This window comes from Suncus etruscus, chromosome 5, assembly GCF_024139225.1.
Source record: "Suncus etruscus isolate mSunEtr1 chromosome 5, mSunEtr1.pri.cur, whole genome shotgun sequence".
Classification (NCBI taxonomy): Eukaryota; Metazoa; Chordata; class Mammalia; order Eulipotyphla; family Soricidae; genus Suncus; species Suncus etruscus.
The window spans coordinates 88,233,727-88,260,965 of NC_064852.1; the positions used below are offsets into that span (position 1 = coordinate 88,233,727).

General features: G+C 36.4%; 1 protein-coding gene across 1 annotated transcript in view; it reads left to right on the plus strand.

Moving 5' to 3' along the window:
- PDE11A (phosphodiesterase 11A) overlaps positions 1 to 27,239 on the plus strand; it is a 431,148-nt gene that overhangs the window by 160,174 nt on the left and 243,735 nt on the right. Inside the window, exon 3 of the mRNA XM_049773400.1 lies at positions 22,914 to 23,003. Coding sequence (XP_049629357.1) covers positions 22,914 to 23,003 — 90 coding nt within the window. The remainder of the gene's footprint in view (positions 1 to 22,913; positions 23,004 to 27,239) is intronic.

Below are 27,239 nucleotides of genomic sequence, written 5' to 3' on the forward strand. Positions count from 1 at the left end.
GAATGAGAAAATCTGAATTACTGATAAGACCCTCAAAATGTTTTCATGTCGCCTTGTACTGATACTTACAATTTGGTAATATATGGTTGTAATATGTGATTATTCCTTCAGTGAATTACATTTGTTGTTATGCCCAAACACTGGTTTTATTTGGAGTAGTGTGACTTACAAAACTGTTAATGAGGGGCCGGAGAGATAGCATGGAGGTAAGGTGTTCGCCTTGCATGTAGAAGGTCAGTGGTTCGAATCCCGGCATCCCATATGGTCCCCCCGAGCCTGCCAGGAGTGATTTCTGAGCTTAGAGCCAGGAGTAATTCCTGAGCACTGCTGAGTGTGACCCAAAAACAAAAACAAATAAACAAAAAGAAACTGTTAATGATGAGTTCATACATACAGCATTCCAACTTTACACCCTCCACCAGAGTGTCCACTTTCCTCTCTCTGGGACCCCTCCATACCCATTGACCTCTACCCCACAACACCCTTCGTAAGTTCAGTTCTGCAAGCCAGTTCTCAGGTTTTATTGTTTTGGTTTTGTTTTTTTTTTTTCAATAAAATTTGTTATTTTGGGGCTGAAGCAATAGCACAGCGGTAGGGCATTTTCTTGCACATGGCTGACCCAGGAGGACCTGGGTTCATTCCCTGGTGTTCCATATGGTTTCCCAAGCCAGGAGCGATTTTTGAGCACAGAGCCAGGAGTATCCCCTGAGCATCACCGAGTGTGGCAAAAATCTTTTTTGTTATTTTAATTATTTGTTAACTTATTAACTTTTTGTTTCTTTACTATTTCTTTATGTCACACATATAAGAGAGATCAGTGTGTCTGTTCCTCTTCATCTAAGTGATTTCATTCAGCATGATACTCTTTATGTCCATCACATAGAAGTCAATTGCATGATTTCACTTTTTCTTTAGCTGAGTAGTATTCCATTGTCCATACCTATCACCGTTTCTTTATTCAGTCTGTTGTGTATGTAAATATTTTGGGGGATTACTATGTTGCTCACCCTAATCTGATTAGGTGATTGTGCCCTACCCTAGGGTGTGACCTGGCATTCTGCCCCCACCCTAGGGTAGGACCTGATTCTGCTTCCACCATTGGTTGGTATCTGATCCCACCATTGGGTGGGACCTGACTCTGGACTATAAGAGCAAGGGTCTGTGGAAGGCGAGAGGCTTTTGCTGGCTAGAACTGAATCGGAGTCTTTGGACTTCAGTTTTGTCCATCCAAATAAAGCAAATATTTCCACGAGCCTGATTGTCTGCGAGCTGTTTACCCGCCGTTTCACCTCAGAACCGTGGGCTAGACAGGGTGGCAGACACGTGCTACGAGCTGGAAGAAAAGGGCCTCATTCTCCATCCCTCCATCAGTCAACCTCTTCAGGGGCTGTCCTGCTACATAATGACGCCCGGACAGGGACCTGAACCCTGGACCCTCAGAACTGTAAGTGAAATATTTCATTGGAAATTTCCTATGCTGACCATCAAATGGTTTCTGTGGTTAGTCATGTGGATTTTACCACCCTTAGTCTTACGCATTGGTGCTCTAGTATACAAGTGGATCATTCCATTTTGTTTAAAACTAATTGGTTTTGATCTAAGGACAATCACTGCAGTTGGATGGTTGTGGTCTATATTTCAAATGAAAAGTGTAGTGTCTCTAGCCATCATAGTTTGTGGAATTTCTGTGTTGACTAACGTTATTATTATGAGCATAGTTATTTGCTGTTATTTCTATTTAGGAAATAGAAAGTGTAGAAATGGTGAGGCTAAAACCAGTATAGATAATAATGAAATTTATCTGACGAAAACTCAGACCAAGGTGCAGGCTGACGAATCCAGCCCCACCATCAACAATATAGAAATTTTTGCTGGAAGAAAAACAACTCAGAATGTTAAGCCTGATTCTAGTGAATTGCTTGACAGTAGTGACTCAGATAATGATCTACCTCCAGTGCTAACTCCACGAAGTATGCCTCCTTCTAGTCACAAAATTGAATCGCAGAGCAGAGCAGATTCAAAAAATGAACCACATGCTCAGTCTCAGAGCTCTATTCAGAGTAATTTTGCTAATCAGGCTTTATCCCCTATAGACGGGGTAAATGTTTCTAACTATGTACCCTATCAGATGGAAGAATTAGATCGGTTTAAAAGATCATGTAAAGAAAATGGGCCAAAATCGCCATACAGTGTGGAGTTATTAAGACTTTGGAGTCATAACTCATCTTGGACTTTGTATGATTTTAAAAGAATCGCTGAAATATGCCTGTCATCTAAACAGCGAACTGAATGGGAAATGTACTATTCAGAAGGCGTAAAAGCTAAATTATATAGTCCGGATGGTATGAAAAAGCAAGTGGCAGGTGTTACTCTATCGTATGAATTATTGATGGCAGAAAATCAATTTGCAAATATTCAGACACAAGCAGCTTTACCTAAGGAAATCTTAAATTTAATCAGGGAGATTGCATTGTCAGCATGGGAAAAAATTGATTCTAACAGCATTGGTAGAGGAAACTTTTTAAAAATTACCCAAGGCCCTTATGAGTCATTTGCAGAGTTTGTAGGTAAGATTAAAGATGCTCTGAAGTTACAGGTGGAAGATGAGGAGATTAGAAACTTCCTAGTAAAATCTGTGGCCTATCATAATGCAAATTCAGCCTGTAGATTAGTATTGAATACATTAAATGAAAAGTCAGATCTGAATGATTACCTTTATGCCTGCCGGAATGTCTATGTGGAACCCCAACCCCCACCCCACTCAGACTCAGTACAAACCTTCCCAGTTACCAAGGGAACAATGTCTTACTCCCCTCGGGGACAGAACACTTTCCGGAAACCAGGTCTTTGCCCAAAATGCAAAAGGGGTCGCCACTGGGCGAAAGATTGCAGATCCAGAAACCTCATTAATAATAACCTAAGTAGAGGTTTCAACACAGTCCCCAGGAGGCAAATCGCCTGCTACCATTGTGGAAAACAGGGACATATCAAAAGAAATTGTCGTCTCCTTATAAATTCAGCTCCCCAAGAACACACATACAAGATGCAGGGAAACGCCCACAGGGCCTCCCCCCAGGCCCTTCCAAATCAGGGGCAAAGTTCACAGACAATAATCCTTCCAAGCCCAGCCCAAGAAAATTCATCACGATAAGGGAATTAATCCACTCTACTTCAGGGAGTGCCGGATTAGACATATTATGCCCAGAGGACATTACAATTTACCCAGGAGCATGCCCTTACATGTTAGAAACTGGCATTGTAGGCCCGCCACCCCCAGATACCATGGGTTTGATTCTTGGCAGAAGTTCCCTCAACATAAAGGGTATATCAGTAATCACTGGTGTCATTGACTCAGATTCCATGGGAGAAATCATTGTAGTTATTACTGTACCAGTTACATGGACCTTTAAAAAAGGAGAAGCGATTGCCCAGATAGTAATAGTGCCTTATGTCAAATTTGGGACTTCAGATAAGACTAGAATTGGAGGTTTTGGAAGCACAGATCCGGGTGCTGCTCAAAACCCAATCGTGGCTCTGGTTACTAAATGTAAAGATGAACACCCAATGATCAAACTTCACTTGGAAGGCAAACCCTTTGATGGAATGATAGATACGGGTGCTCAGGTTACCGTAATTTCTGATAAAGAATGGCCAGAAAATTGGCCTCTTCAGGAAATCCCGTATTCCCTAGAAGGAATAGGAGGCCTGAGTTCCTGTCTGTTGAGTACGAGGACTATACTATTTTACGGCCCAGAAAATCAAAAAGCAATAATCAGACCTCACGTGGGCCCATTTTCACCATCCCTGTGGGGCCGTGACCTACACAAACAGTGGAAAGCAGAATTCCACATCCCATTAGCTCCAGAAGAGTCCGAACCTTCTTTTGATTTAAAAACCCAAAATTTTTAGTGGGGGCCACTACCGTAAAAACACCAGCACCAATAAAAATAAAATGGAAATCTGATGAACCAATTTGGACAGGTCAGTGGCCCCTTAAAACTGATAAATTAAAGGTGCTGACAGAATTAGTGGAGGAACAGCTAAGTTTAGGACATATTGAACCATCTTTTTCTCAATGGAATTCACCTATATTCACTATAAAAAAGAAATCCGGTAAATGGAGACTTTTGATGGATCTTAGAGCTATAAATTTATCCATGATACCTATGGGCAAATTGCAGACTGGTTTACCATCACCTGTAGTTATTCCAAAGGAATGGCCACTAATTATAATTGATCTGAAAGACTGCTTCTACCATATTCCTATCCACCCAGATGATAAAAAACGTTTTGCATTCTCAGTTCCTTCTCTCAATAATACCCATCCCTGCAGACGTTTCCAATGGACTGTTCTCCCCCAAGGCATGCTGAATTCCCCAACCATGTGTCAGTTTTTTGTAGATAAGGTTTTGAGCCCTGCTCGTGAAAAATTTCCTCAAGCCATGATATTTCATTATACAGATGATATCTTGCTCACAATGAACAACGAAACAGATTTACAGGAATTATACTCTTATGTTACTGACTGTTTACAAACATCAGGACTGAAAATAGCTTTAGAAAAAATACAGATAATGCCACCGTATCAATATTTGGGTTTTATTTTGGACCGGACGTCTATACGTCCACAAAAATTTTCTATCAAAAAAGAAAACCTCAGAACGCTTAATGATTTTCAGAGACTTTTAGGTGACGTAAATTGGCTCCGCCCTGCACTAGGAATCCCAAATGCAGAGTTATCTAATCTGTTTAAAACGTTGGAGGGTGATCCTGCTTTAGATAGCCCGAGAAATTTAACAACAGCTGCCAAAAATGAATTGGACATCTTCTTGAGCAGATTACAAAAATCGTTTCTCTCAAGATTCATCCCAGGAGAAAAGGTATTACTGTTAATCTTCCCTACTATAGAAACCCCCACAGGGGCCTTGATGCAACAGTCAGGACCTTTGGAATGGGTGTATTTACATAACAAACAACCTCGCTCAGTTGTCCCCTACTTACAACTGATTTCAGAGATTATTATCAAGGCAAGACTCAGATCTATATCTTTACTAGGTTTTGATCCAGATATAATAGTTTTGCCAGTACCAAAAAAGGAAATTGAGTCAATATTGCCAATTAATGAATCTCTACAAAGGGCCCTCTCAGATTTCACAGGAGAAATATCCTCCCATTATCCAGCAGGAAAAATTTGGGACTTTTTAAAGAAAACTCAGTTTGTTATTTCTTCAATTGTTCGGGATTCCCCTATTCCCAATGCCAAGGTTTTTTACATTGATGGATCCCAAAATGGAAAAGGAGGAATAACTGGAGACAACATTAATATGACCATAGATACCAAATATAAATCTGCACAGAAAGTTGAATTAGCAACGTTAATTTACCTATTAGAAAATGTATCTGAAGCCATGAATATAGTTTCTGATTCTTTGTATGTGGTAAATTTATGTCATGTGATAGCCACTGCATCCCTTAATGCTAATAACCCGATCATACAGGACTTACTTAAACAATTACAGCAGCTTCTTCAAAAACGAACTGAGCCCATCTTCATCACACATATTAGAGCCCACTCAGGTCTTCCAGGACCTATGGCTCAAGGAAATAAAACTGCTGACTTGCTAGCAATGCCTATATTTAAATCACCTATAGAGGAACATTCAGCCCTACACACAAATGCTCGCCGTTTACATGTGAATTACCAAATTCCATGGAGGCAAGCTAGAGAAATCGTAGAAAACTGCAACGTATGTGCACCGTTAACAAAAAAGACTCACATAGCAGGAGCAAACCCAAGAGGCTTACAGTCTAACGAACTTTGGCAAATGGATATAACTCAAACAGATTTATTTCCAAGGAAACCTTATCTTCATGTTGTGGTGGACACTTATTCTCGGTTTATGTGGGCAATTCCCATGTCTTCTCAAAAATCTAAGGCTGCTTGTAGTTTTCTTTTACAATGTTTCTCTGTGATGGGTATTCCATATTCTATAAAAACTGATAATGGGCCAGCCTATGTTAGCAAAACTTTTGAATTTTTTTGTAAGGAATGGCAGTTAAGACATCTCAGAGGAATTCCTTACAATTGTAGGGGACAGGCCATTGTAGAAAGGACTCACAGAACCTTAAAAACTCAATTGCAAAAAAATAGAAAAAGAGGTTTACCACCAACGGATTTGCTGTCTTTGACTCTTATCACACTAAATTACTTTAACTTACCCCAAGGGGAAAGCTACACTGCAGCGGAAAGACATTTTAAAGAAGATATTCAGAGACAAGAAACAACCCATAAACCTATTTGGATCAAGGAGGATGAAAAATGGATAGCTGGCTATCTTCTCCTAAGAGGAAGGGGTTATGCCTATGTTTCTATAAATGATGACCCTCCCAAAAAATTTTGGGTTCCATTACGTCTTGTTAGAAATCGGGCTAGCACAAATGATCAGGTTCAGACTACAAACTCCCCTTCAGAGAAAAAACAGAATACTTCAGACACTAACAGCAGTAATATTACTAAGGTCTCTGGGGCAGGGAACGATTTAGCTGTCACACACCATACAATGAGTGAGACTGATGGTAGTGATAAACCCTTACACTCCGAGATGCAAAAGGAAAGACAGGAACCTGTCTTAACTGGGCTCCAAAATATAGGAAACTCTTGCTACATGAACTCAATATTGCAATGCTTGTATAATATTTCAGACTTAACTCAGTATTTTTATAAAGATCATTATAAAAAGGATATTAACAAGAAAAATCCGATGGGGCATGAAGGTAAATTAGCCGAAGAATTTGGTCGGCTCATCAAAACCATGGGAAATGGATTTCATAGATATATTAACCCTGAAAGCTTCAAAGTAACAATTGGTTTACTTAATGACCAGTTTGCTGGACACAATCAGCAGGATCCTCACGAACTACTGATGTTCCTAATAGAGGGATTACATCAGGACTTGCTTACTGTAAATCTAATGACAGACAAAACTACACATCTCATGGGAAATGAAAATTATGAACAATTTAGTCCAGAACACCAAAAGGCTCATAAATCTATTATTTATGATCTCTTTCAAGGACAATTCAAATCTATACTCCAGTGTCTCACTTGCCACCAAAAGTCTGAGGTTTATGAGACATTTGTTCATTTGTCTTTGGCTGTTACATCTACAGATAAATGTACATTACAGGAATGCCTCTCTGAATTTTTTAAAGAAGAAGAATTAAGAAATGACAACAAAGTTCTGTGCAACAGTTGCAAAAATAGAAGGGATTTTTCAAAGAAAACGTACTTATGGAAACTGCCACCAGTACTTATAATACACTTGAAACGTTTTGCTTTTGATGGCAAACAAATAAAAAAATTGCATACTTATGTAGATTTTCCTTTAGAAGACCTCAATTTAGAGGAATTCACTTCAGAGAATAAAAGCAAGATTAAGAAATACAACTTATCATCGGTGTCAAACCATTATGGTAAAGTTCACTATGGACACTGTACTTCATACTGTAAAATTGCTGCAAAACAACACTGGATCAATTTTGATGACAAGAAGATCAAAAAAGTCCCTAATACATTGGTGAAATCCACAGCAGCATACATCCTGTTTTATACTTCTTAGAGATCTACAATGAACACCAGATAATCATTTTACTTCCTTATCAGTTGCTATTAATGCTCTAGGATTCTTTCCACAGGCATGATCAATGAATATAGATTGAAAATCATGAATCCCCAATGTGTTTCCTTGTAGGATGGATTTATGTCTTAATTTCATTATTGCTCTAGGTCTCAGTTAATCATGAAATTTTACAAATTAATTTAGTCAAGGTTCACCTGAAAGAGAAATTTCTCATCATATTAATGTTGTTTTTCTTTCTAGGTATACTCATTTAACGACTTTCACTCTTTTTATTTTAACATCATTGCTTTATTTCCCTCAATTTAGGTTTTAAGACGCTTACATAATGATAATTTTAGGTGGACTTTCTTCACAGTGCTTCTTGCCTATGATTGATTATCATAAAGTTACTGTTATACAATAACTTTGTATATATACTGATATACACGTATAGTAGAGTTGTCCATGTTTGTATTATGCATGAAATTCTCTTTCAGATCTGCTAGGCAAAACCATAAAAAAAAAATTTTTTTTTTGTGAATTTGAAATGATTTATCTAAACAATTGCCGGCTATTACATTTTAAGGAGCTTTTAATTGATTCAGCTGAATTCTCTTTTGCTCTATTTTGGATCCTTTCCAACAAATATTTTTTAGTATGAGTGAGTGTTATGGCCATATTTTTTGTGAAGTCTGTGTATGTATGTCTTGTTTAGTGTCTGTCTGTTCTGCATATTTTGTATATAGTTTCCTTTTTCCTAACTTTATCTTCCCCAAATTAGTCTTCCTTATCCTTCCTTCTCTCTTCCTAGTCCTTAACATTTTAATTTTCAGGATTTCACATGTGCAACCCATCTCCTTCACCCACAACTACAAGCTTCCTGATCTCGGCGGGAAGAAGAAATCCATGACTGTTGGAGTTTTACACCATATATGCTGCAAACTTGTTGGAAATGAAGCCACCTGGGATTTGTGTCACAATGTAACACCAGAGAAAAGATCCATGGACAAGACCCACAGTCTCTGGATCCCAGTTAAACTGTGCTATCTGAATTTCTGGTTTTCCATCCACATACAAAATGCTATTGTTGACCGTTTCTACAATGGCTACCCCAAGATTGCACCGATCCCAAAGGAAATACAGAAGCCCAACCAACTTATGATGTAATGATGTAACGCTTGGGGATGCCCCAACACATGGATGACTGTACTGGCCTTCCTTCTTCATTCAGCTTGATGTTATCTCCTGTACAAGGCTTCAACCGGCTTTTCCAGACCCATCAAGTGTCTTCTGCCGGTCTTTTTGGAGTTCCAGACCCCTCATATTTACACATTGGTATTGAACTCTGTAGAAATTACATCTGTTGTTTTTCCTATAACTGTAATCCTTTGAAGTTATGTTTGGTACTTCGCTTCTTTTGACTATCGTAATTAATGTTTTTTTATTTTAGTTTTTAATATTAGGAATCGATGTTGTATTACATTAAGGTTTTGCTTTCTTGACTTTAGGTTTGTGAGTTATATATTATTGTCTATAATTTCCCAAATGATATTTTTGTCTGTTCTCAGGGTTTTTTGCGTGGGCGCATCATAGGCAAAATACTAGGTTTATAGAAGGTTCCATCCATTTTGGATGGGCCCTCAAGTTGTTTATTTACACAGGGAGGGTCTCTGCCTTAAACATTTTGTTTTGGTTTGTGACTTAAGCTCCCATCTATAAATAGTCGACATCAATTTCAGACATCTTATGGACTTCAGACCGGATTAAGAACTTGGACTAAGTTCAGATACCTATTGATCATCATTGCAGTGGCTCCCCACTGTGCAGAGGGTGTATGTGCCACTTCTTCCGAAATAAAGGCCTAGTTCAATGCCCTCAAAGATGGGCTTTCTGGTCTACCTGAACTTGAATAAAAATGGAGCTGGAGAGATAGCATGGAGGCGAGGCGTTGGCCTTTCATGCAGAAGGTCATTGGTTCAAATGCCGGTATCTGCCAGGAGCGATTTCTGAACGTGGAGTCAGGAGTAACTCCTGAGCACTGCCAGGTGTGACCCAAAAACGACCACCACCACCACCTACAACAACAACAAATAAAGAAAAGGTGCTTCTTCTTGCCTGCTACACAACCTTTCTGGTGTCTCTTCGAAAGATCTATGTACGTCTTAGATTTATCTTCTCAGGAGCTTGTAGTTGATTCCTTGATACATGTTTCTGGTTTTAGACACCCTGTGCTTAGGTTAGAAGTTTTTCTTTACATTTTCCTGTGATGCGCTTATGCAAACAGCCGCTCTTTTATTATTGACTAATTTTTCTTTTAATAATTGTAGACAATATTGTTTGTTTACTAAAAACAAAAGGGGGAATTGTTGTGTATGTAAATATTTTGGGGGATTACTATGTTGCTCACCCTAATCTGATTAGGTGATTGTGCCCTACCCTAGGGTGTGACCTGGCATTCTGCCCCCACCCTAGGGTAGGACCTGATTCTGCTTCCACCATTGGTTGGTATCTGATCCCACCATTGGGTGGGACCTGACTCTGGACTATAAGAGCAAGGGTCTGTGGAAGGCGAGAGGCTTTTGCTGGCTGGAACTGAATCGGAGTCTTTGGACTTCAGTTTTGTCCATCCAAATAAAGCAAATATTTCCACGAGCCTGATTGTCTGCGAGCTGTTTACCCGCCGTTTCACCTCAGAACCGTGGGCTAGACAGGGTGGCAGACACGTGCTACGAGCTGGAAGAAAAGGGCCTCATTCTCCATCCCTCCATCAGTCAACCTCTTCAGGGGTTGTCCTGCTACACAGTCATTTATTCAGGTTGTTTCCAGATCTTGGCTATTGTAATAGTAATGCAATGAACATAGGAGTTCAAATGTCTTTACAAAAGAATTTTTAGGCCTTTGGTATAGATGCCAAGGACTGGAATTGCTAGGTCATGTAGAAACTCAACTCTTAGTTTTTTTGAGAAATGTCCATATTGTTTTCTAAAGAGGTTGTACCAGTTAATATTCCCACTAACAATGGCTAAAGGTTATTTTTCGTACATCCATGCCAACAATAGTGGTTTTGTTCTTTTTGTGTGTATGCCAGTTTCACACAGTGATATTTCTTTGTTTTGGTTTGTATTTCCCTGATGATAATTGATAGTAATTTTTCATATACCTAATAGTTATCTGTAAGCCTCCTTTAAGAAGTGTCTATTAATCTCTTCTTCCCATTTTTTCACAGGGTTGTTGTTTCGTTGCTGCTGTTGTTGCGAAATTGTATAAGTGCTTTATATATAGGATATTAATTCTTTTATACCACTACCTCAAACTATTTTTAATGTTTTGCTAGCTGACTCATAGCACTCTTTGTAATATAAGTAGAGGGCAAATATATTATCCTAGTCTGTGATATCTTTTTAATCAAGCCATCTTTTCTTTCTCAGAGTAGAAACTGCCAGACCAAACTTTAGTTCTTTCTGGCTTCCAGGGTGTTCATTAAAAATGTCATGAAATTATTAAGTACCAATTCAATGCTTTAGTTGTACAAGGACAACTTATGGATTTGATCAAGGCTTTTATACTTACAATATTCATTTTAGAGTTCTATTACATTAATTAAATATTAATACTCTAAGTATATTTTTCATGGCCTTCTCTGTTTCTTCTCCACTGGAGAATATTGCTGGAAATTAAAAAAATAGTATGGTTTATTGTCTATGTCATTAGAATTGCATTTTAATGATAAATTATTTTTGGAAAATGAGTAAAAGGATATATAGATAGAAGAATCCCCTCTGGATCTTATGTCTTTCTCTGAATAGCAATTTTCTATCTCCTCATGTCTTCTGATATTATTGCATATATTCCACAAACATTTATAAAAATCTTTTTCATAGTCTTAAATATTGTAGGTATTTTTGATGAGTTTATAATGAGATTTTTAAAAATACTGTATATGGTTTAAAAATGCTCACACAGAAATAGCTTTTTAAGACTTAGGTTTTAATAAATATAAAGTATATATATATTATTTATAACATTCTTTAATTATGACAACAGTAAACATTTGATAGGAAGTCTCTCTATAGTTATGACATTTATGGATGAGAACCAAAGGCTTGGTAAGATTTAGGTACACTGCATGAATGAGAAGTTTTTTTTATTATTCTTACAATAATCTAGATGATAAATGAAAGAAGGCAATCTAAAGAAACTACATACTTATGTGAGTTCTTTGGAAAACAACAAACCATGGTATCAGTAAAAAGATTATTTATCACCACGTTTAGGCAAGAGGCAGGGAGGAATGAATTGGCAGAACAGAAGAAATGTTTAGGTCAGAGAAACTATTGTGTAGGTGCTACATGCTAGATGTAGCATTAGATTTTTCAAAACGTACAGATCCTGGGCCGGAGCAGTGGTGCAAGTGGTAAGGCATTTGCCTTGCATATGCTAATCTAGAATGGACCTCGGTTCGATCTCCCGGCTTCTCATATGGCCCCCCTCCCCAAGCCAAGAGTGATTTCTTTTTTTTTTTTTTTTTTATATTTTATTTTATGTTTTATATATTTTACTTAAACACCTTGATTACATACATGATTGTGTTTGGGTTTCAGTCATGTAAAGAACACCACCCATCACCAGTGCAACATTCACATCACCAATGTCCCAAATCTCCCTCCTCCCCACCCAACCCCCACCTGTACTCTAGACAGGCTTTCTATAACCCTCATACATTCTCATTATTAGGATAGTTCACAATGTAGTTATTTTTCTAACTAAACTCATCACTCCTTGTGGTGAGCTTCATGAGGTGAGCTGTAACTTCCAGCCCTTCTCTATTTTATGTCTGAAAATTATTATTGCAAAAATGTCTTTCATTTTCTTAAAACCCATTGATGAGTGAGACCAATCTGCGTCTTTCTCTCTCTCTGACTTATTTCACTCAGCATAATAGATTCCATGTACATCCATGTATAGGAAAATATCATTACTTCATCTCTCCTGACAGCTGCATAATATTCCATTGTGTATATGTACCACAGTATCTTTAGCCATTCATCTGTTGAAGGGCATCTTGGTTGTTTCCAGAGTCTTGCTATGGCAAATAGTGCTGCAATGAATATAGGTGTAAAGAAGGGGTTTTTGTATTGTATTTTTGTGTTCCTAGGGTATAATCCTAGGAGTGGTATAGCTGGATCGTAAGGGAGCTCGATTTCCAGTTTTTGGAGGAATCTCCATATCGCTTTCCATAAAGGTTGAACTAGACGGCATTCCCACCAGCAGTAGATAAGAGTTCCTTTCTCTCCACATCCCTGCCAACACTGCTTGTTCTCGTTCTTTGTGATGTGTGCCAATCTCTGTGGTGAGGTGGTACCTCATAGTTGTTTTTGTTTGCATCTCCCTGATGTTTAGTGATGTGGAGCATTTTTTCATGTGTCTTTTGGCCATTTGTATTTCTTCTTTGTCAAAGTGTCTGTCCATTTCTTCTCCCTATTTTTTGATGGGATTAGATGTTTTTTTCTTGTAAGGTTCTGTCAGTGCCTTATACATTTTGGAGATTGGTCCCTTATCTGATGGGTATTGCAAGAGTGATTTCTGAGCGCATAGCCAGGAGTAATCCCTGAGCGTCACTGTGTGTGCCCCCCCAAAAGCACACAAACACACACACACAAAAGCAACACATAAAACCTTACAGATCCCACACACTGATGCAGTGCAAAGAGTGACTAGGGTTTACTCAATAAAAATGTATTAATATTGGCTTTTAATTGTGACACATGTACCACACTTGTACAAGAAGTAAAAATAGGGTAAATTATGAGCTTGAAAGAGATATATGGAAAATTATAATTCCCATGCAACTTAGTTTTATACTTAAAATTACCTTTAAAAGTCTCTTAATTTTTTTTCAAATTAAAAAAAAATGAAATTGGGGCCGGAGAGATAGCACAGCGGTAAGGTGTTTGCCATAGATGCAGAAGGATGGTGGTTCAAATCCCGGCATCCCATATGGTCCCCTGAGCCTGCCAGGAGCGATTTCTGAGCAGATAGCCAGGAGTAACCCCTGATCACTGCCATGTGTGACCCAAAAACAAAACAAAAGAAAAATGAAATTAAGTATGAAGCAAGTTGCAGCATAAATGAAAGTTGAAAGCAATGAACATAGTGAAAGCAACCAGATACCAAAGACTGCATATTGTTTGATTACAGTGATATAAAAGTATATCAATTTTTTCTTTCTTATTTATTTATTTTTTATTTATTGTTTTGGGGACACATCCAGTAGTGCTGAGGACTTACTCCTGGCTCAGTGCTCAAGGGATTACTCCAGTGGAACTCAAGGTACTATATGGATTTCAGGGGATCAAACCCAGGTCTGTTATGTATAACGCAAGCACCCCACCAGCTATTACTACCTCTCCAACCTCCCAAATATGTACCATTTTAAAAGCCAAAATTATAAAATAAAAGGAGGTAGGTAAATGATATAGTTAAAAAGAGTTATACTACTAATAGGAGGTGAGTGCAAACATATTTCCAGGTAAGAGACTAGAGATATGGGGTTTAAGGTACTTGCTTTACCCCTGACTTTAGTTTGTTCCCCACACCAGTAAGGTTTCCAGAGCACTGCAAGGAGTGATTCCTGAGCTCAGAGCCATGTGTAAACCTTAACTGCTGGTATAGCCAATACAAACACAACCCACCAATTTAAAAATATCTGTGTAGTCTTCATCAGAAAATAGTCTGAGATGTGCCTCCCATTTTAGGGGTGACCCCTTCATATCCAACTGATAGGTGTGCTTTCAGCTCTTTCTACCTCTGGATAAGTAATTGTTCTCCCTCTCTCTTTCTCTCTCTCTCCCTCTTTATTTCTCTCTCCTTTCCCCATAAGCTCAAAATAAAGCTATTTTACTTCAAAGAAAAGAAAATAGTCTGAGAAAATCTTCTTCATATATATCAATTGTTGTATCTAACAACATTGTATTATTGTTTTCCTGACATGTAATGTGCCTTCCTGCATTAATACCTTTATTTAGCAGTAAGGAAATCATAATTATTTTAAAAGTTAAAGAAAAAATGCCTTAATCAAACTGTAGCTCACACTGATATCTTATAGAACTCTTACGGCACACAAATGCATGAGTAAATAGACAGGACAAGATATGTAGGTCAATCTGCTATTAAAAATAACCTTGCCAATAGGTAGACATTGTAAGTAGGTCAAGTTTACTGAGCCATAATATATATACATCTTCAATAAAACTGTCAGAGCCTTTAAAGTCTATTGGACTGTATCAAATGATAGTAAATGCTAATTATCAAATAAGATTCATAGTTTGCAACAGTGGAAAACAGCTCATATATTCAGAAGGTAAGGAAGGAGTGCTTACTAAGCAATAAGAGATAAATTTCAAAAAAATCATATTAGTCTATTAAAAATTATAACCTAAAATTATAACCATGAAACCATAAAATTATTGTTAATATCACTGATAATCAAATAAGTAAATATAATTCTGTATACTGATTTAGTCTATATCAGACAAAAGTTCTTAAATAATACTTAATGTTACATGAGTAGGACTAAATGAGTACTCTTTTGTTTGTTGGGGTATAAATTGGTAGAACCTTTTTGGAGCTTATTTGACAATAGCAATTAAGTTTTTTTATTTTATCACATATTCTTTAATCCAAAATGTTCTTCTGGTAATCTATCTAAAAAAGTATTTTCTAGGTGTAAAAAATGATAAGAAAGTTGATGTCTATGATTTGTAATGAGAAAGAAATGAGAATATTAATTAATGTGAACATTTACCTATTTATCAAAGAATAAAAGAAATTAGGCATCACTTTGAAAATATCATGTAAAAATGCATTGACAAACAAAAATTGTATAGTTTATAACTTGTGATGTGATTCAAATTATGTTTACATATATATATTTCAAGATATATTCATATATATGCAGATCATAAACAACTCAGAAGAATATACTGCAATTGTTAATTGGTGCTGCTCTGTAGATAGTGTGTTAAGAAATAAAAAATAATTATATTAATTTTACTTTGTGCAGTTCTATATGGTCTGATTTGGCAGGAAACACCTCCCACGTTGTACTAAGAGAGAAGAGGGGCCACTCTCAGTGTTGTCTGACCAAACTTGCCCAAGGTTCAAAGCTCAGGCCAAAGAAAGAATGCTGCTAGCAATGTCAGAAGAGTTGGGGAAACCAGCACCATTCTGGTGATACTTCATTATACTCTGACTTTATTTTTAATTTGCAGTTAGAAGATAAGAAAGATAGCCAATAATGTTCAAGGATTATTCTTGGCTCTACACTTATGGATCACTCTTGATAGTGCTTTAGAACCATATGAGGTGCCAGGAATTGAATCACCATTAGCCTCATGCAAAGCAAATGCCCCATGAACTATCTCTTTGTCCATATTGATTATTTTTTATAAATATAAATCAAAAATGAATGTATTAAATGTGAGTTACTAAGTTATTTAGGCTGGGGGGTGATAACTCAACAGACCAAAGTGCAAACCTGCTTCAGTCTGAGATACCACATGGATCCTGGTGGTGCTTAGATGCCTTTAAGATTATGCTCAAGTGTGTTTGGGAAGAAGGACACACAATGCTAGGATTGGAAACATAGTCCTAGCCATATAAAGCATGTGCCCTTGATTTCTGTGTTTTCTCCATGGTACCCCAAAAAGTTCATTTAAAAATTACTCATGTATGTCAATAAATTAATATTTGTAAAGCACTTAAAATATTTCTTGATATATGAATGTTATGTATTCATCGAATAAAAATGTTATAATATTAGGACTTTATTTCAAAATAATCTTGGGACTGCAAAGATTTAATTGTGTGAATATTTAACCTAGGATTGTTAATCTAAAATTAGAAAGAACATAAGTATTAACCTCAGAATTATTGAAGAAATAAATTAATTAATCTATTTGAATAGGAGTTTATGGTAGTTTTTTGGGGGGGCTGGGGAATCACACCTGGCAGTGCTTAGGGGTTACTCCTGGCTCTATGCTCAGAATCGCTTCTGGCAGGCTCAAGGAACACTATGGGATGCCAGGATTCAAACCACCATCCTTCTGCATGCAAGGCAAATAACCTACCTCCATACTATCTCTCCTATGATAGTTTTTTTTAAAATATTGAGATATATTTTGTCTTTCATAATATGTACCACTTCAAATGAGGAATTCAATGATTTTTAGTAATTTTAAGATTAGTGCAATCAACACAATTTTAGAATAATCTCTAGACAAGAAAGGACCTATAGAGTTAAATAGAAGTAAAGTTTATTTGTTAATATCACTAGTGCATTCTTGGTTTAAATATGCAACATGCTGGATGACCAAAAAGTCAGAAAGTTGGAATTAATGGTGCGAGGCAACTTCAAGGAACTAGACTCAGTCTTTCTATTTTTGGATATATGGACATTCTGGAGAAATTTAATCGATTACTTGTTTCAAAGAGAGGGTTGGGAGTGAAAGGTGCTTGGTCTAATTTATAGTTTTAATGCCTAGGTGTAGAAACAAAAGTAACTAAATCTGCTCTCTTATTTGCCTTCTTACCATTCCTCAACCTCTGTGAGTGAAATCATCCTCCTTTGATAGTATTGTTTTTAAAATAGACAAATTCAAACCATGGAAAAATAGAAAATTATTTGTTCCCCTCTTTTGAATTTGAATTAATTTGAAAATAATTTGTCCCCTTATTTTGAAAATCCAAAGTTGTTCATTTATGTTATACTTTGGAGAATATTTTTGTAAAGCAAGGCACAACACTAATGAAAAAAGGTACTTTTGGACCAACACTGTATATGTTAATGTGAATGGGAAAGACTCATTTGTGATTAATATTCACAAATTATTATTATTCAGATTTTTGACATTGAAACCCTAAATTTTTATGGAAATAAAATTACAATGAATGAAACAGAAAACTCCTTATTAATTTTTAATATTCTATTCTGAGATACAGAAAGTAGTTCATTATAATAAAAACTCTGCTTCTATATTTTGATATCTTTTAAATTACTCTTCTTGAAGCATAGATTTACTGTTTGAATTACAATGACCAACATGAGCTTTAAATCTTTGAGACTCAAATCAGTGAAGCTTTACCTCACTATAAAGCCGGGGGCAGAAAGGACTTCAGAATGAAACTCTTAGAATCTGCACAGGGGAGGATATTGCAAAAGGGTAAAAAATGCTCTCTCAGGCATTAATTTGGTTGACAGTAATATGGCTCTTCAAGCTGTTTTGCCTTCAAAAGTAAGTCCATAATGGGAATGGCTCCAGGCTCCTCACTGAGAATCTCCTGTGTAGACCTCCAGTATTCTTTAATGGTGTCTAATTGGACCAGACCAAATCGTGGGGCTTTAATAGCCTTCCCATGGTTATAAGTTTAAAAGGGCTTGCTACCTACTGTCTTCCTTTGACAGACATTTCTAATACTCAGATTTTATGCTTATTAGTGATAGTTTTCATGAGTTTATAGGGCTACAATGACTTTTCACTATATTTTATTATTTTAATGCTTTTCAATTTGACTCCCATTCTGAGTGGGGTATTGTAAAAATTAATTAGTCAATGTTCATAAAGTGCTGTCAGGCTGAAAGTACTGCAAGAGGGTGTACAGACTCATTGACTTCTTGGTTATTAAAGGTTTTTAAACCTTAGACATTCTGAAACTAAATGGTCAAATTAATATTCTTTGTTAGAGACAGTGCTCAAAGAGAATAGTGCGTCACACACATTTGTTGCACTGAGACTATAAAAAGACATTAAAACATGTGAATCTACCTATCCACTCTTGATGGTAGTGAGGGACCATATGAAATGCCAGGGATTGAATCTTGGTTAGCCATATACAAGGCAAGCTCTCTACACACTGTAATATCTCTCCACCTCCCTGTTTTAGTTTCTTCTTTTTATTCCCATGTTTATAAATATATTTACCTGCTTCTCTTGCATATACAGTAACTTTATAGATCATCATGTCAGATGGATATTCATAATTAAGCTGATCCCAACCCGAGAGTGTGAAGTCATTATGTCAATGACTAGTGTGGGATAAAAAATCCTGTTTGTAAATAAGACCTCTCTTAATTTGCAGCAGTTTATAGAAGTATGATATAATTTCCATTTATAGTAATCTTTGTTCAATTAACATTTTAGAGCTCTACATGAATTCAATAAGCCTGGAAAAGAACCAAGTAGCAATAAAAGAAATATCCAAGTTCTTAAAAAGGAAACAAAGGGGTATAATTTCAATTCTCAGATTCCAATCTAATCTAAGAATTAAGTTGAAAGCCAACTTTAAAGATGGTCTCCAGGAATCAGAGGAAGTACATACAGTGGATAGAACACTTGTGTTACATGTAGTCAATCTGGGTTTAATCCCCATCATACCAAATGGTCTTCTAAACATTACCAGGAGCTATCCCCAAGTATCACCCAAGGTATGAGACTCTTCCCCGCTCCCTCAGAAAATGGTCTCCAATTTTCTTATTGTCTGTGATTTGTCCTTTAATATGGGTCCTGCAAGAGTTAGTCCTCTGCTCTCACTACCTGAGCTATGTCCTGATCAGGCCACTGACTTTTTAGCAGCATCAACTGCACCATAAAGGAACAAAATTTTATAAGAACAGAGAAAATAGCTGTCAACTTAGAATGAAATAGCCAACTAAATTACCTTTTAAGATTTATCTTCAAAATAAGACATTTGTGAACAGAACAAAAGCCAAGCATTTACGACCAATGCTAACTGATTTTCTTCAAAAAGAAAGAAAAGTACCCCAGAAATAAAGAGAAAGGAGGGAACAAAAAAATAGTGATTTTATGGTAAGATCCCCAGAAACAATTTCAAAAATTTATGTAAAAAATTTAATATACATTTTTATGAACTAATTCTATTATTTAATTTTCTCATTACATTAATTCTTCCTTCTATACATTACATTTTATTTACTTAATGAATAAATTAAATATATAATGAATAAATTAATTAGTATATACTTAAGATCAAAACTTAATAATTTTTTTCTTAATAGTTACTATTCAAATATTATAAGGAATTAGAATTTTTTTCTGGGGCTCAATAAAAAGATTCTGTTTATCTTCCAAGGCTGTTTTTTAACCACCCATGAAATCTGTATCAATGATTTTCTTCATATGATGTCACAAAAGGTTAGAGGCTTCATTGAGAATTATATTTCAACAGCTTTGGCTAAATTTGAAAAGTCTCAATTTCCTCATCTAAAAATGAAAGTAATAATATATATGGTTGTGAGGATCAAATGATAAAGTACATATAATATTATTAACATAATAACAACTTTGTTGACATCAATTACTTTTATAAATAATGTTTTTTACTAAAATGCAAGTACATTGATTAAATTCTTTATTTAGCTGGCAAATAGAATGTGATAATTCTGCTATTTATCACAAAATATTATCATTAAGAAGGATTAGAAGGGGCCGGAGAGATAGCACAGCAGATAGAACATGCTTTCCCTTGCATGTGGCGAACCTGGGTTCAATCCCCACATCCCATGTGGTCTTGTGAGCCTGCCAGGAATAATTTCTGAGTGCAGATCAGGAGTAACTCCTGAGCACTGCTGAGTGTGACCCCCAAAACAAAAACAAACAAGACAAAACAACAAAAGAAGGACTAGGAAGATCATTAATAAAATCAATTTATAGACAAGGAAAAAGTTTCTGAGAGGTTAAGTCAGCTTTCACACAGAACAGTCAATAAAAGAAATTGTCATCAACTTTAAATATTGTTAATTAAGCACAATAATTTAAATGTTTGTAGTTTAACAAATTATTGTATTGAAGATGAACTGAAACAAGCTTTTGGCATATTAACAAACACCTCACATGATTAATTTTTGCTTTTTACTTATATGACATAAAGTTTCTTAAACTTGACCCATGAAGGAAAGGAAGGAAGGAAGAAAAAAGAAGGCAGAAAGGAAGGAAGGAAGGAAAGAAAGCAGGAAGGAAGAAAAAAAGAAAGCAGGAAGAAAGGAAGGAAAGGTCAAAAGGTCAAAAGGTCAAAATGCAAAAAGGAAGGAAAGCAGGAATTAAGGAAAAAAGGAAAAAAGCAGGAAGGAAGGAAGGAAGGATGGAAGGAACGAAGGAAGGAAAAGGAAAGAAAGAAGAAAGCAGGAAGGAGGAAAGGACAAAAGAAAAGAAAGAAGAAAGGAAGTAAAAAGGAAGGGTGGAAGGAAGAAAAGAAAGAAAGCAGTAAGAAAGGAAGGAAGGGAAGATGAAAAAGAAAAACAAGGGTACACCTCATTCTCACTTCAGAAAAAACAAACAGGAAAAGTGCTTTATGTGTTTGTAGGTAATGTTGAAAGTGATTTTGCTGTGCTTATAGACAGGGAAATTCTGCCAGAATATCTGGCATTTTATGTCAACAGCTTCATTCTGGCTTACCAGCAGATTTCCATAGGCCATGAGGGGGATTAGTAAGGAAAGGTAAAAAGGAAGGGTCAGAAATCACATCTGATTCTTGAAGATGAAGCCACACGTTGTGAAGAATGAACATCATAGTAAAAATAGATGTTCTGAGTTATTGCGTGAGTTCAAGCATGTTAATGGGCTCCTAGTTTCTAAATATGCGCACATTCCCTCCAAGGAAAGATGATATGCATTCAAATGAATTAATAAATAAGAGTACTTCCATATAGTGGACCTTCATTAAATACTAGGGCCAGAGAGAGTACTCAGTGGTTTGGAGCACAGACTTTGCATGTAGAAGACCTTGGTTTTGTCCTGGGAAGTCTGTGGTACAGGTGCAACAACCTCCGAGAATCACTGGATCAGGACTAACTCCTGACCACTGCTAGGTATGATTCAAAAGCCGAAATAAAAGAATAAAATAAAATGAATATTGGGTTATTTTGAGTATATGTGCTGCCAAAATATGCTTAAAATATTAGTTTGATTCAAATTCACTGAAGAAATTTATACTGAACAAATCTGTAAAATTATTGATTTGGGTCTCAACTTAATGCAAATTTTATTGCTTTAACTTTATTTTTCTCACAAAATTAGCTTTTAAAATGCTTTCAAAAATTCAGTGGTCATAGTCTGGAGTGATAGCACTGCAGATAGGGTGTTCGTCTTGCATGTGGTCAACCTGGGTTTGATCCTCAACAGTCCATATGGTCCCCAAAGCACTGTCAGGAATAATTCCTGAGTGCAGAGCCAGGAGTAACCCATAAGCAGTGCTGAGAGTCCCCAAATAAATAAACAAACTAATTCAGGGGTCAAAGCTTTGAGTTGAACGGGTCCAAATAGACAATGCAAGTGTTAGGTATCCAAGAACTTAGAGGGAATATGTGTTGCCCTTCATCTTTTGTCCACTTCAAGCCTTCCGCAATATCTTACCCTCTGCTCCAAGTGATTCTGGAAGGCTGAGATTAACTTACATGTTCTTCAAAGCAACAAGATATGTTCTTGTTTCTCTCACCAAAAACCACCATGAGCCTGGCAATATTCTTTTCTGGGCATAGCAACAACTTCTGTATTACACTACTCAGTACCTCTTCACAGACAGCAGTGTGTGTGTGTGTGTGTGTGTGTGTGTGTGTGTGTGTGTGTGTGTGATGTATCTGGAGATAATTTGAGGGAGAGAGCCAGAAAAATGTCTAGACCAAGTGTCCGACTGATTTCACAGGACAGATGTTCCTTTAAAAACTTGGAAGTCTTCCCTTAACAGGCCTGTAATAGACCCACCACCTCAATTTGCATCCATGATATCTTGTGCCTATAGAGCAGTGGCACAACTTGAGCTTTATTCATTGAGACCACTGTGATCTATGTGTCTATCCCAATGGGTGATCCTAAGTTTGAGAAACTGGAAGAGTCCTAGGACTTAGGGAAGATTCTAATTATAGTATGTATATACAAGAACGTGTCTAACCTGTTAGCCTTCAAATATCAGCATGAGAACTTACCTTAAACTCCAGATATATCACAATTCTTTCAATTATTTATACCTGATTGATCAAAGAACAAATGCAAAAATAATTTTGACACAGTTCCAGTATCACAACCTTAATAATATGTAACTGACTTTATCTCTTCATGTTATCAGTCTACCTGAAACTTAATGGAGACCATCTAATAGTAGACTGAAAAAAAATTCTTGTGAAGTTAAGATACTATCATTAAAAAAAAACACCCTATGCAATCTCTATGATTAAAAATAAAGTAATCAAACATGCTCTGTTAATGTGATGCTTTTTTTGCCCAGGTGATGCAGATGTATCTTCCGTTTTGTGGAATTGCCATATCTAATGCTCAGCTCTTTGCTGCCTCAAGGAAAGAATATGAACGAAGCCGGGTGAGTAGAAGAAACACTGCAGCCACCCTCAAAGCTCCCTATCTGAGAGTGCTTGTGAGTCATTATGTCTCCTACAAACAACAGATGATCTTCAAGTAGTCCAGGAATCTCTTTTGTTTGTATCATCTTTCAAAACAGTGATCTAAGGCCTTCTTTAAGCAAAAACCCAGAAAGTGGATTAAAATTTTATTGTTTTGGGTAAATAGAATCAAATGCTTTTGAAAAAGAAATTAAGTTTATAACTATACTGTAAAATATATGTACTCACTTATGTGTAAGTAAGAATCAATAACCTAATTTATTGCTTTTACTCAACTTGCTTTAAGAAGCAACGTAAATTGCAAACAAATTTTCACCCCACCTCATACAGTTTGACCTTTGAATCGAAAGGTTTACTGAAAGGGTAGCACAAGAAAATGATAATATTCCACACCTATATTCTTTACAGGATTATGAAAATACTTATAAAGGTATTAATTTTCATGTACATTTACTAGAGAGCTAAATAATTAAAAATATTTATCAAGTTGGAAAAACAGTATATGAATTAAGAAGTTTGTATGTAGCCAAACTGGGTTCAATACATATTAGCCCTGGAGAACTGCTAGTAGTGATTGTTGAGCACAGAGCCAGGAGTAAACACTAACATAGCAAGGTGTGGCCTAAAAACAAATCAATCAAAACAAAAACAAATTGGACACCCTAAGTTAATCAGTAATCAAATTGATTAAAATGTTATTTACTAGACATTATGGTCTATATGATGTTTCAGTGAAAAGATGAATATAATGGGCTTTATAATCATGTTCTTTAACGGAGTTTATCACACCTTTCTCTGATCTAAAGCCTGTTTTTATATTTAGCCCCATATCTTACCATTCTTCTCCTTTTACTTGGCATTCCAGCAATACTGACCCAAAATTCCAGAGAAACAATCTGACTCATTATTTCCTTCTTAAAGCCACACTCTCCCACTTTCTTCAATTGCTTCTTGTACCTTATAGTTCTCCCACTTCCATCTGCTTTGCTAAAAAATTTTAGCACCAGACTCAGCCTTTTTTTTTTTTGTTTTTGTTTTTTTGGGCCACACCCAGCGGTGCTCAGGGGTTACTCCTGGCTGTCTGCTCAGAAATAGCTCCTGGCAGGCACGGGGACCATATGGGACACCGGGGTTCGAACCAACCACCTTTGGTCCTGGATCGGCTGCTGGCAAGGCAAACGCCGCTGTGCTATCTCTCCGGGCCCTAATCTTCCCATTTTGTTATTTTTTTCTTGATATATATTTTGGATATTAATCATACTATAGTATAATATTCACTGATAGTTTTTCTCTCCAAATACTTTTTGAGCACCTTAAAAGATGTTTCCTGTATTATTAATCTTCCTGTATTATTAATACACTCTTGTGAATAGCTTAATTCATTTATTCACTCAACAAATATTTATGTGTGGTAAATATTTCAAGGACTTTGTTCAAAGTATCTGCCTCATAAAATTTACTACTCTATAGGATTACTAGATAAATTGCTAGGTAAACTAGTAATTTTATTACTAGATAAAACAAATAAATTACTAAATAAGCAAATAAAAATTATGGTACTAGTTATTTTTTTTTTTTTTTTTTGGTTTTTGGGCCACACCCTGTGACGCTCAGGGGTTACTCCTGGCTATGCGCTCAGAAGTTGCTCCTGGCTTCTTAGGGGACCATATGGGATGCCGGGGGATTGAACCGCGGTCCGTCCTAGGCTAGCGCAGGCAAGGCAGGCACCTTACCTCCAGCGCCACCGCCCGGCCCCTAGTTATGATACTTTTTATAAAGAAAATTAAATGAAATAAAGTGATGGAGATTGGTTACTAAAGTAAAGCTTGAGAATATTTATTTTTATGGATAAGTAAAAGTTCTTTTTAAGTTCTTTATGTTTGTGAAAAGATCTAGTTGGAATAAAAGAACAAAACCACACAATAAACTGGATGAAATATTGAAGATGGAATTATCCTGTGCAAAGCCTTTAGCATTTTAGAAGATAGGCAACCTATGTCAAATCATTATGTGTTTACTGAATTTTATATGCTATTTATAAATTAAATCTCAATTTTAAATAAAGAAGCAAACATTTTAATTCTTAAGAGGGAGAGAAGAAAAGTTGGTTATGTCTTGAAAGCACAGAGAAGATGAAGATGGAAAGTGAGCCAGTGGCCAGATAGTGAAAAGGCTTGAGGCCTGGCAAAGTTTTTGGCTGTTATTCATGTGTGATGGATGGAAAACCATTTTGAGTTTAAATTGATTTACTCTTAAAGAGATCACACTGGTTTCCATGGCAACTATAAACTGGCTGGGGAGATGAAAAAAAGGCCAAAGTAAGAAGAGTAGTTACGAGAAAACTGTATTGCAGTTATGGTTCTGAGCCCACAGATCCTGAGAGAGCCCTATACTTCCCCTTCATAGTGACAGTCAGCCACTAGTATTAAGTCCATGATGCAACTAGGAGACACTCCCAGAGATACCCCTAAATATCTTAAATAGCCCCATAGCTATGGTTCACAACCAGGCCACCCAATGAAAGGACCTGGTGGGAGATACTGTGTATAACCTCAGGAGGTGTTGATTGGTTCTCTATGCAGCTCTAATCTCTCCAGACTCTGTTAGGGAGCAGTCCAGTCCACCCATAGATCTAGTGGAAGACCAACTCATCATTTTTGTATTTAGTTCTAGATCTGCTGAACAGAGTTGCTGCTGTGAATATATAAGCAGATGTGGAACTCATTTCTAATCTCTCTAAACCAGGGGTCCTCAAATTATATCCTGCAAGCCACGTGCAGCCCTCCAAGGGCATTTATCCAATTCATTGTTTATGCCACTGCTGCCTTTCCTGTTTAGCGCCCGACTCATCTGGAATTGCAATACACATGTGTAGGCTGTGTGTCAAACTCTCTGGCTCCCTTTCTTCCTTCCTTCTCTCTATCTCTAGACTCTTCTTCTCAGTCTTGGGTAGGGGTTCTCAGACTATGGCCTTGGGCAGCTATTGTTCATAGCTTTTTTTTTTTAAACCATAGTCTGGCCCTCTACTGAGCTGAGGGACAGTGAACTGGCCCCCTGTTTAAAAAGTTTGAGGATTCCTGTTAAGCCATGGTCCATGGCCACTAGCCAATTAGTGGGGGAAGGAAGGTGCTAACCAATGATAGGCAGCAGCCTTCCCAGAGTCCAGCCATACCCAGTCATTTGCCTGGGTAAATAGACCTTTTTTCTTAGATTTCAGGGTTAGTAAACCCTGAATTAGTTCTACTACTATGGCTCTGGACCCATACTTGAACAAGGGACCACAGAACCCACACTGAGCACAGAAGTAGATAAATTACTTTTATCTTTAATAATAAAGTTTTTAAAGTTTAAAATATAGTATTAAAATAACTAGATACAATAATTCATTAATAGATATGAAATACAAAGAGATAAAATATGACATCAAGGACATAAAACATGGGGAAACAAAATGAATAGCTTTCATATGCAGTTAAGTTATAATATAAAATATGACATCTATATATGCTTAATGTACACCTCATGATAACTCCTAAAGTTCCTGTAATAGACAAACACAAGAAATATAGCAAAAAATTTAAAACATGCCACTACAAAAAAATAATAGAGAAAACAAAAAGAAGATAGGAAAAAGAGGAAGAAGGGGGAAAACAATTTTTAAAAAGCTAGAAAGTAATGAACAAAATGTCCAATGGTGTTACCAATTAATAATAATTTTAAGTATAAATGGAAAATTATTCCATTAAAATAATTAAAAAGATAAAAAGATCTAATAACATGCTACCTTATTAGAGACTCAGTTTGATTTTAAGAGCACACATATATTGAAAGTGAAGTATAGAAAAAGACAATACTTGCAAATGATGACCAAAAGAATAGGGTAAATTGTTATACTTGTATCAGATAAAAACAAAATCACATTCCAAAGACATTTAAGCAACAGATAATCAGGAGAATATAATTACAAATATATTTGTGTCCAACATTGGATTAACTACCTATTTCAAGCAAAACTAACAGAACTGGAAAGAACAGTAGAAAGGAAGTTCAATATTTCTATTTCAACATTATTAACAAATAATTCATAAAGAAATAATGAATTTGAATAATACAGTAGACCCATGATAAATTCTTCATGATAAATCTTATGTTGTGACACAAAGCAAACTTTAATCTTTGAAAGATGTTTACAAGTG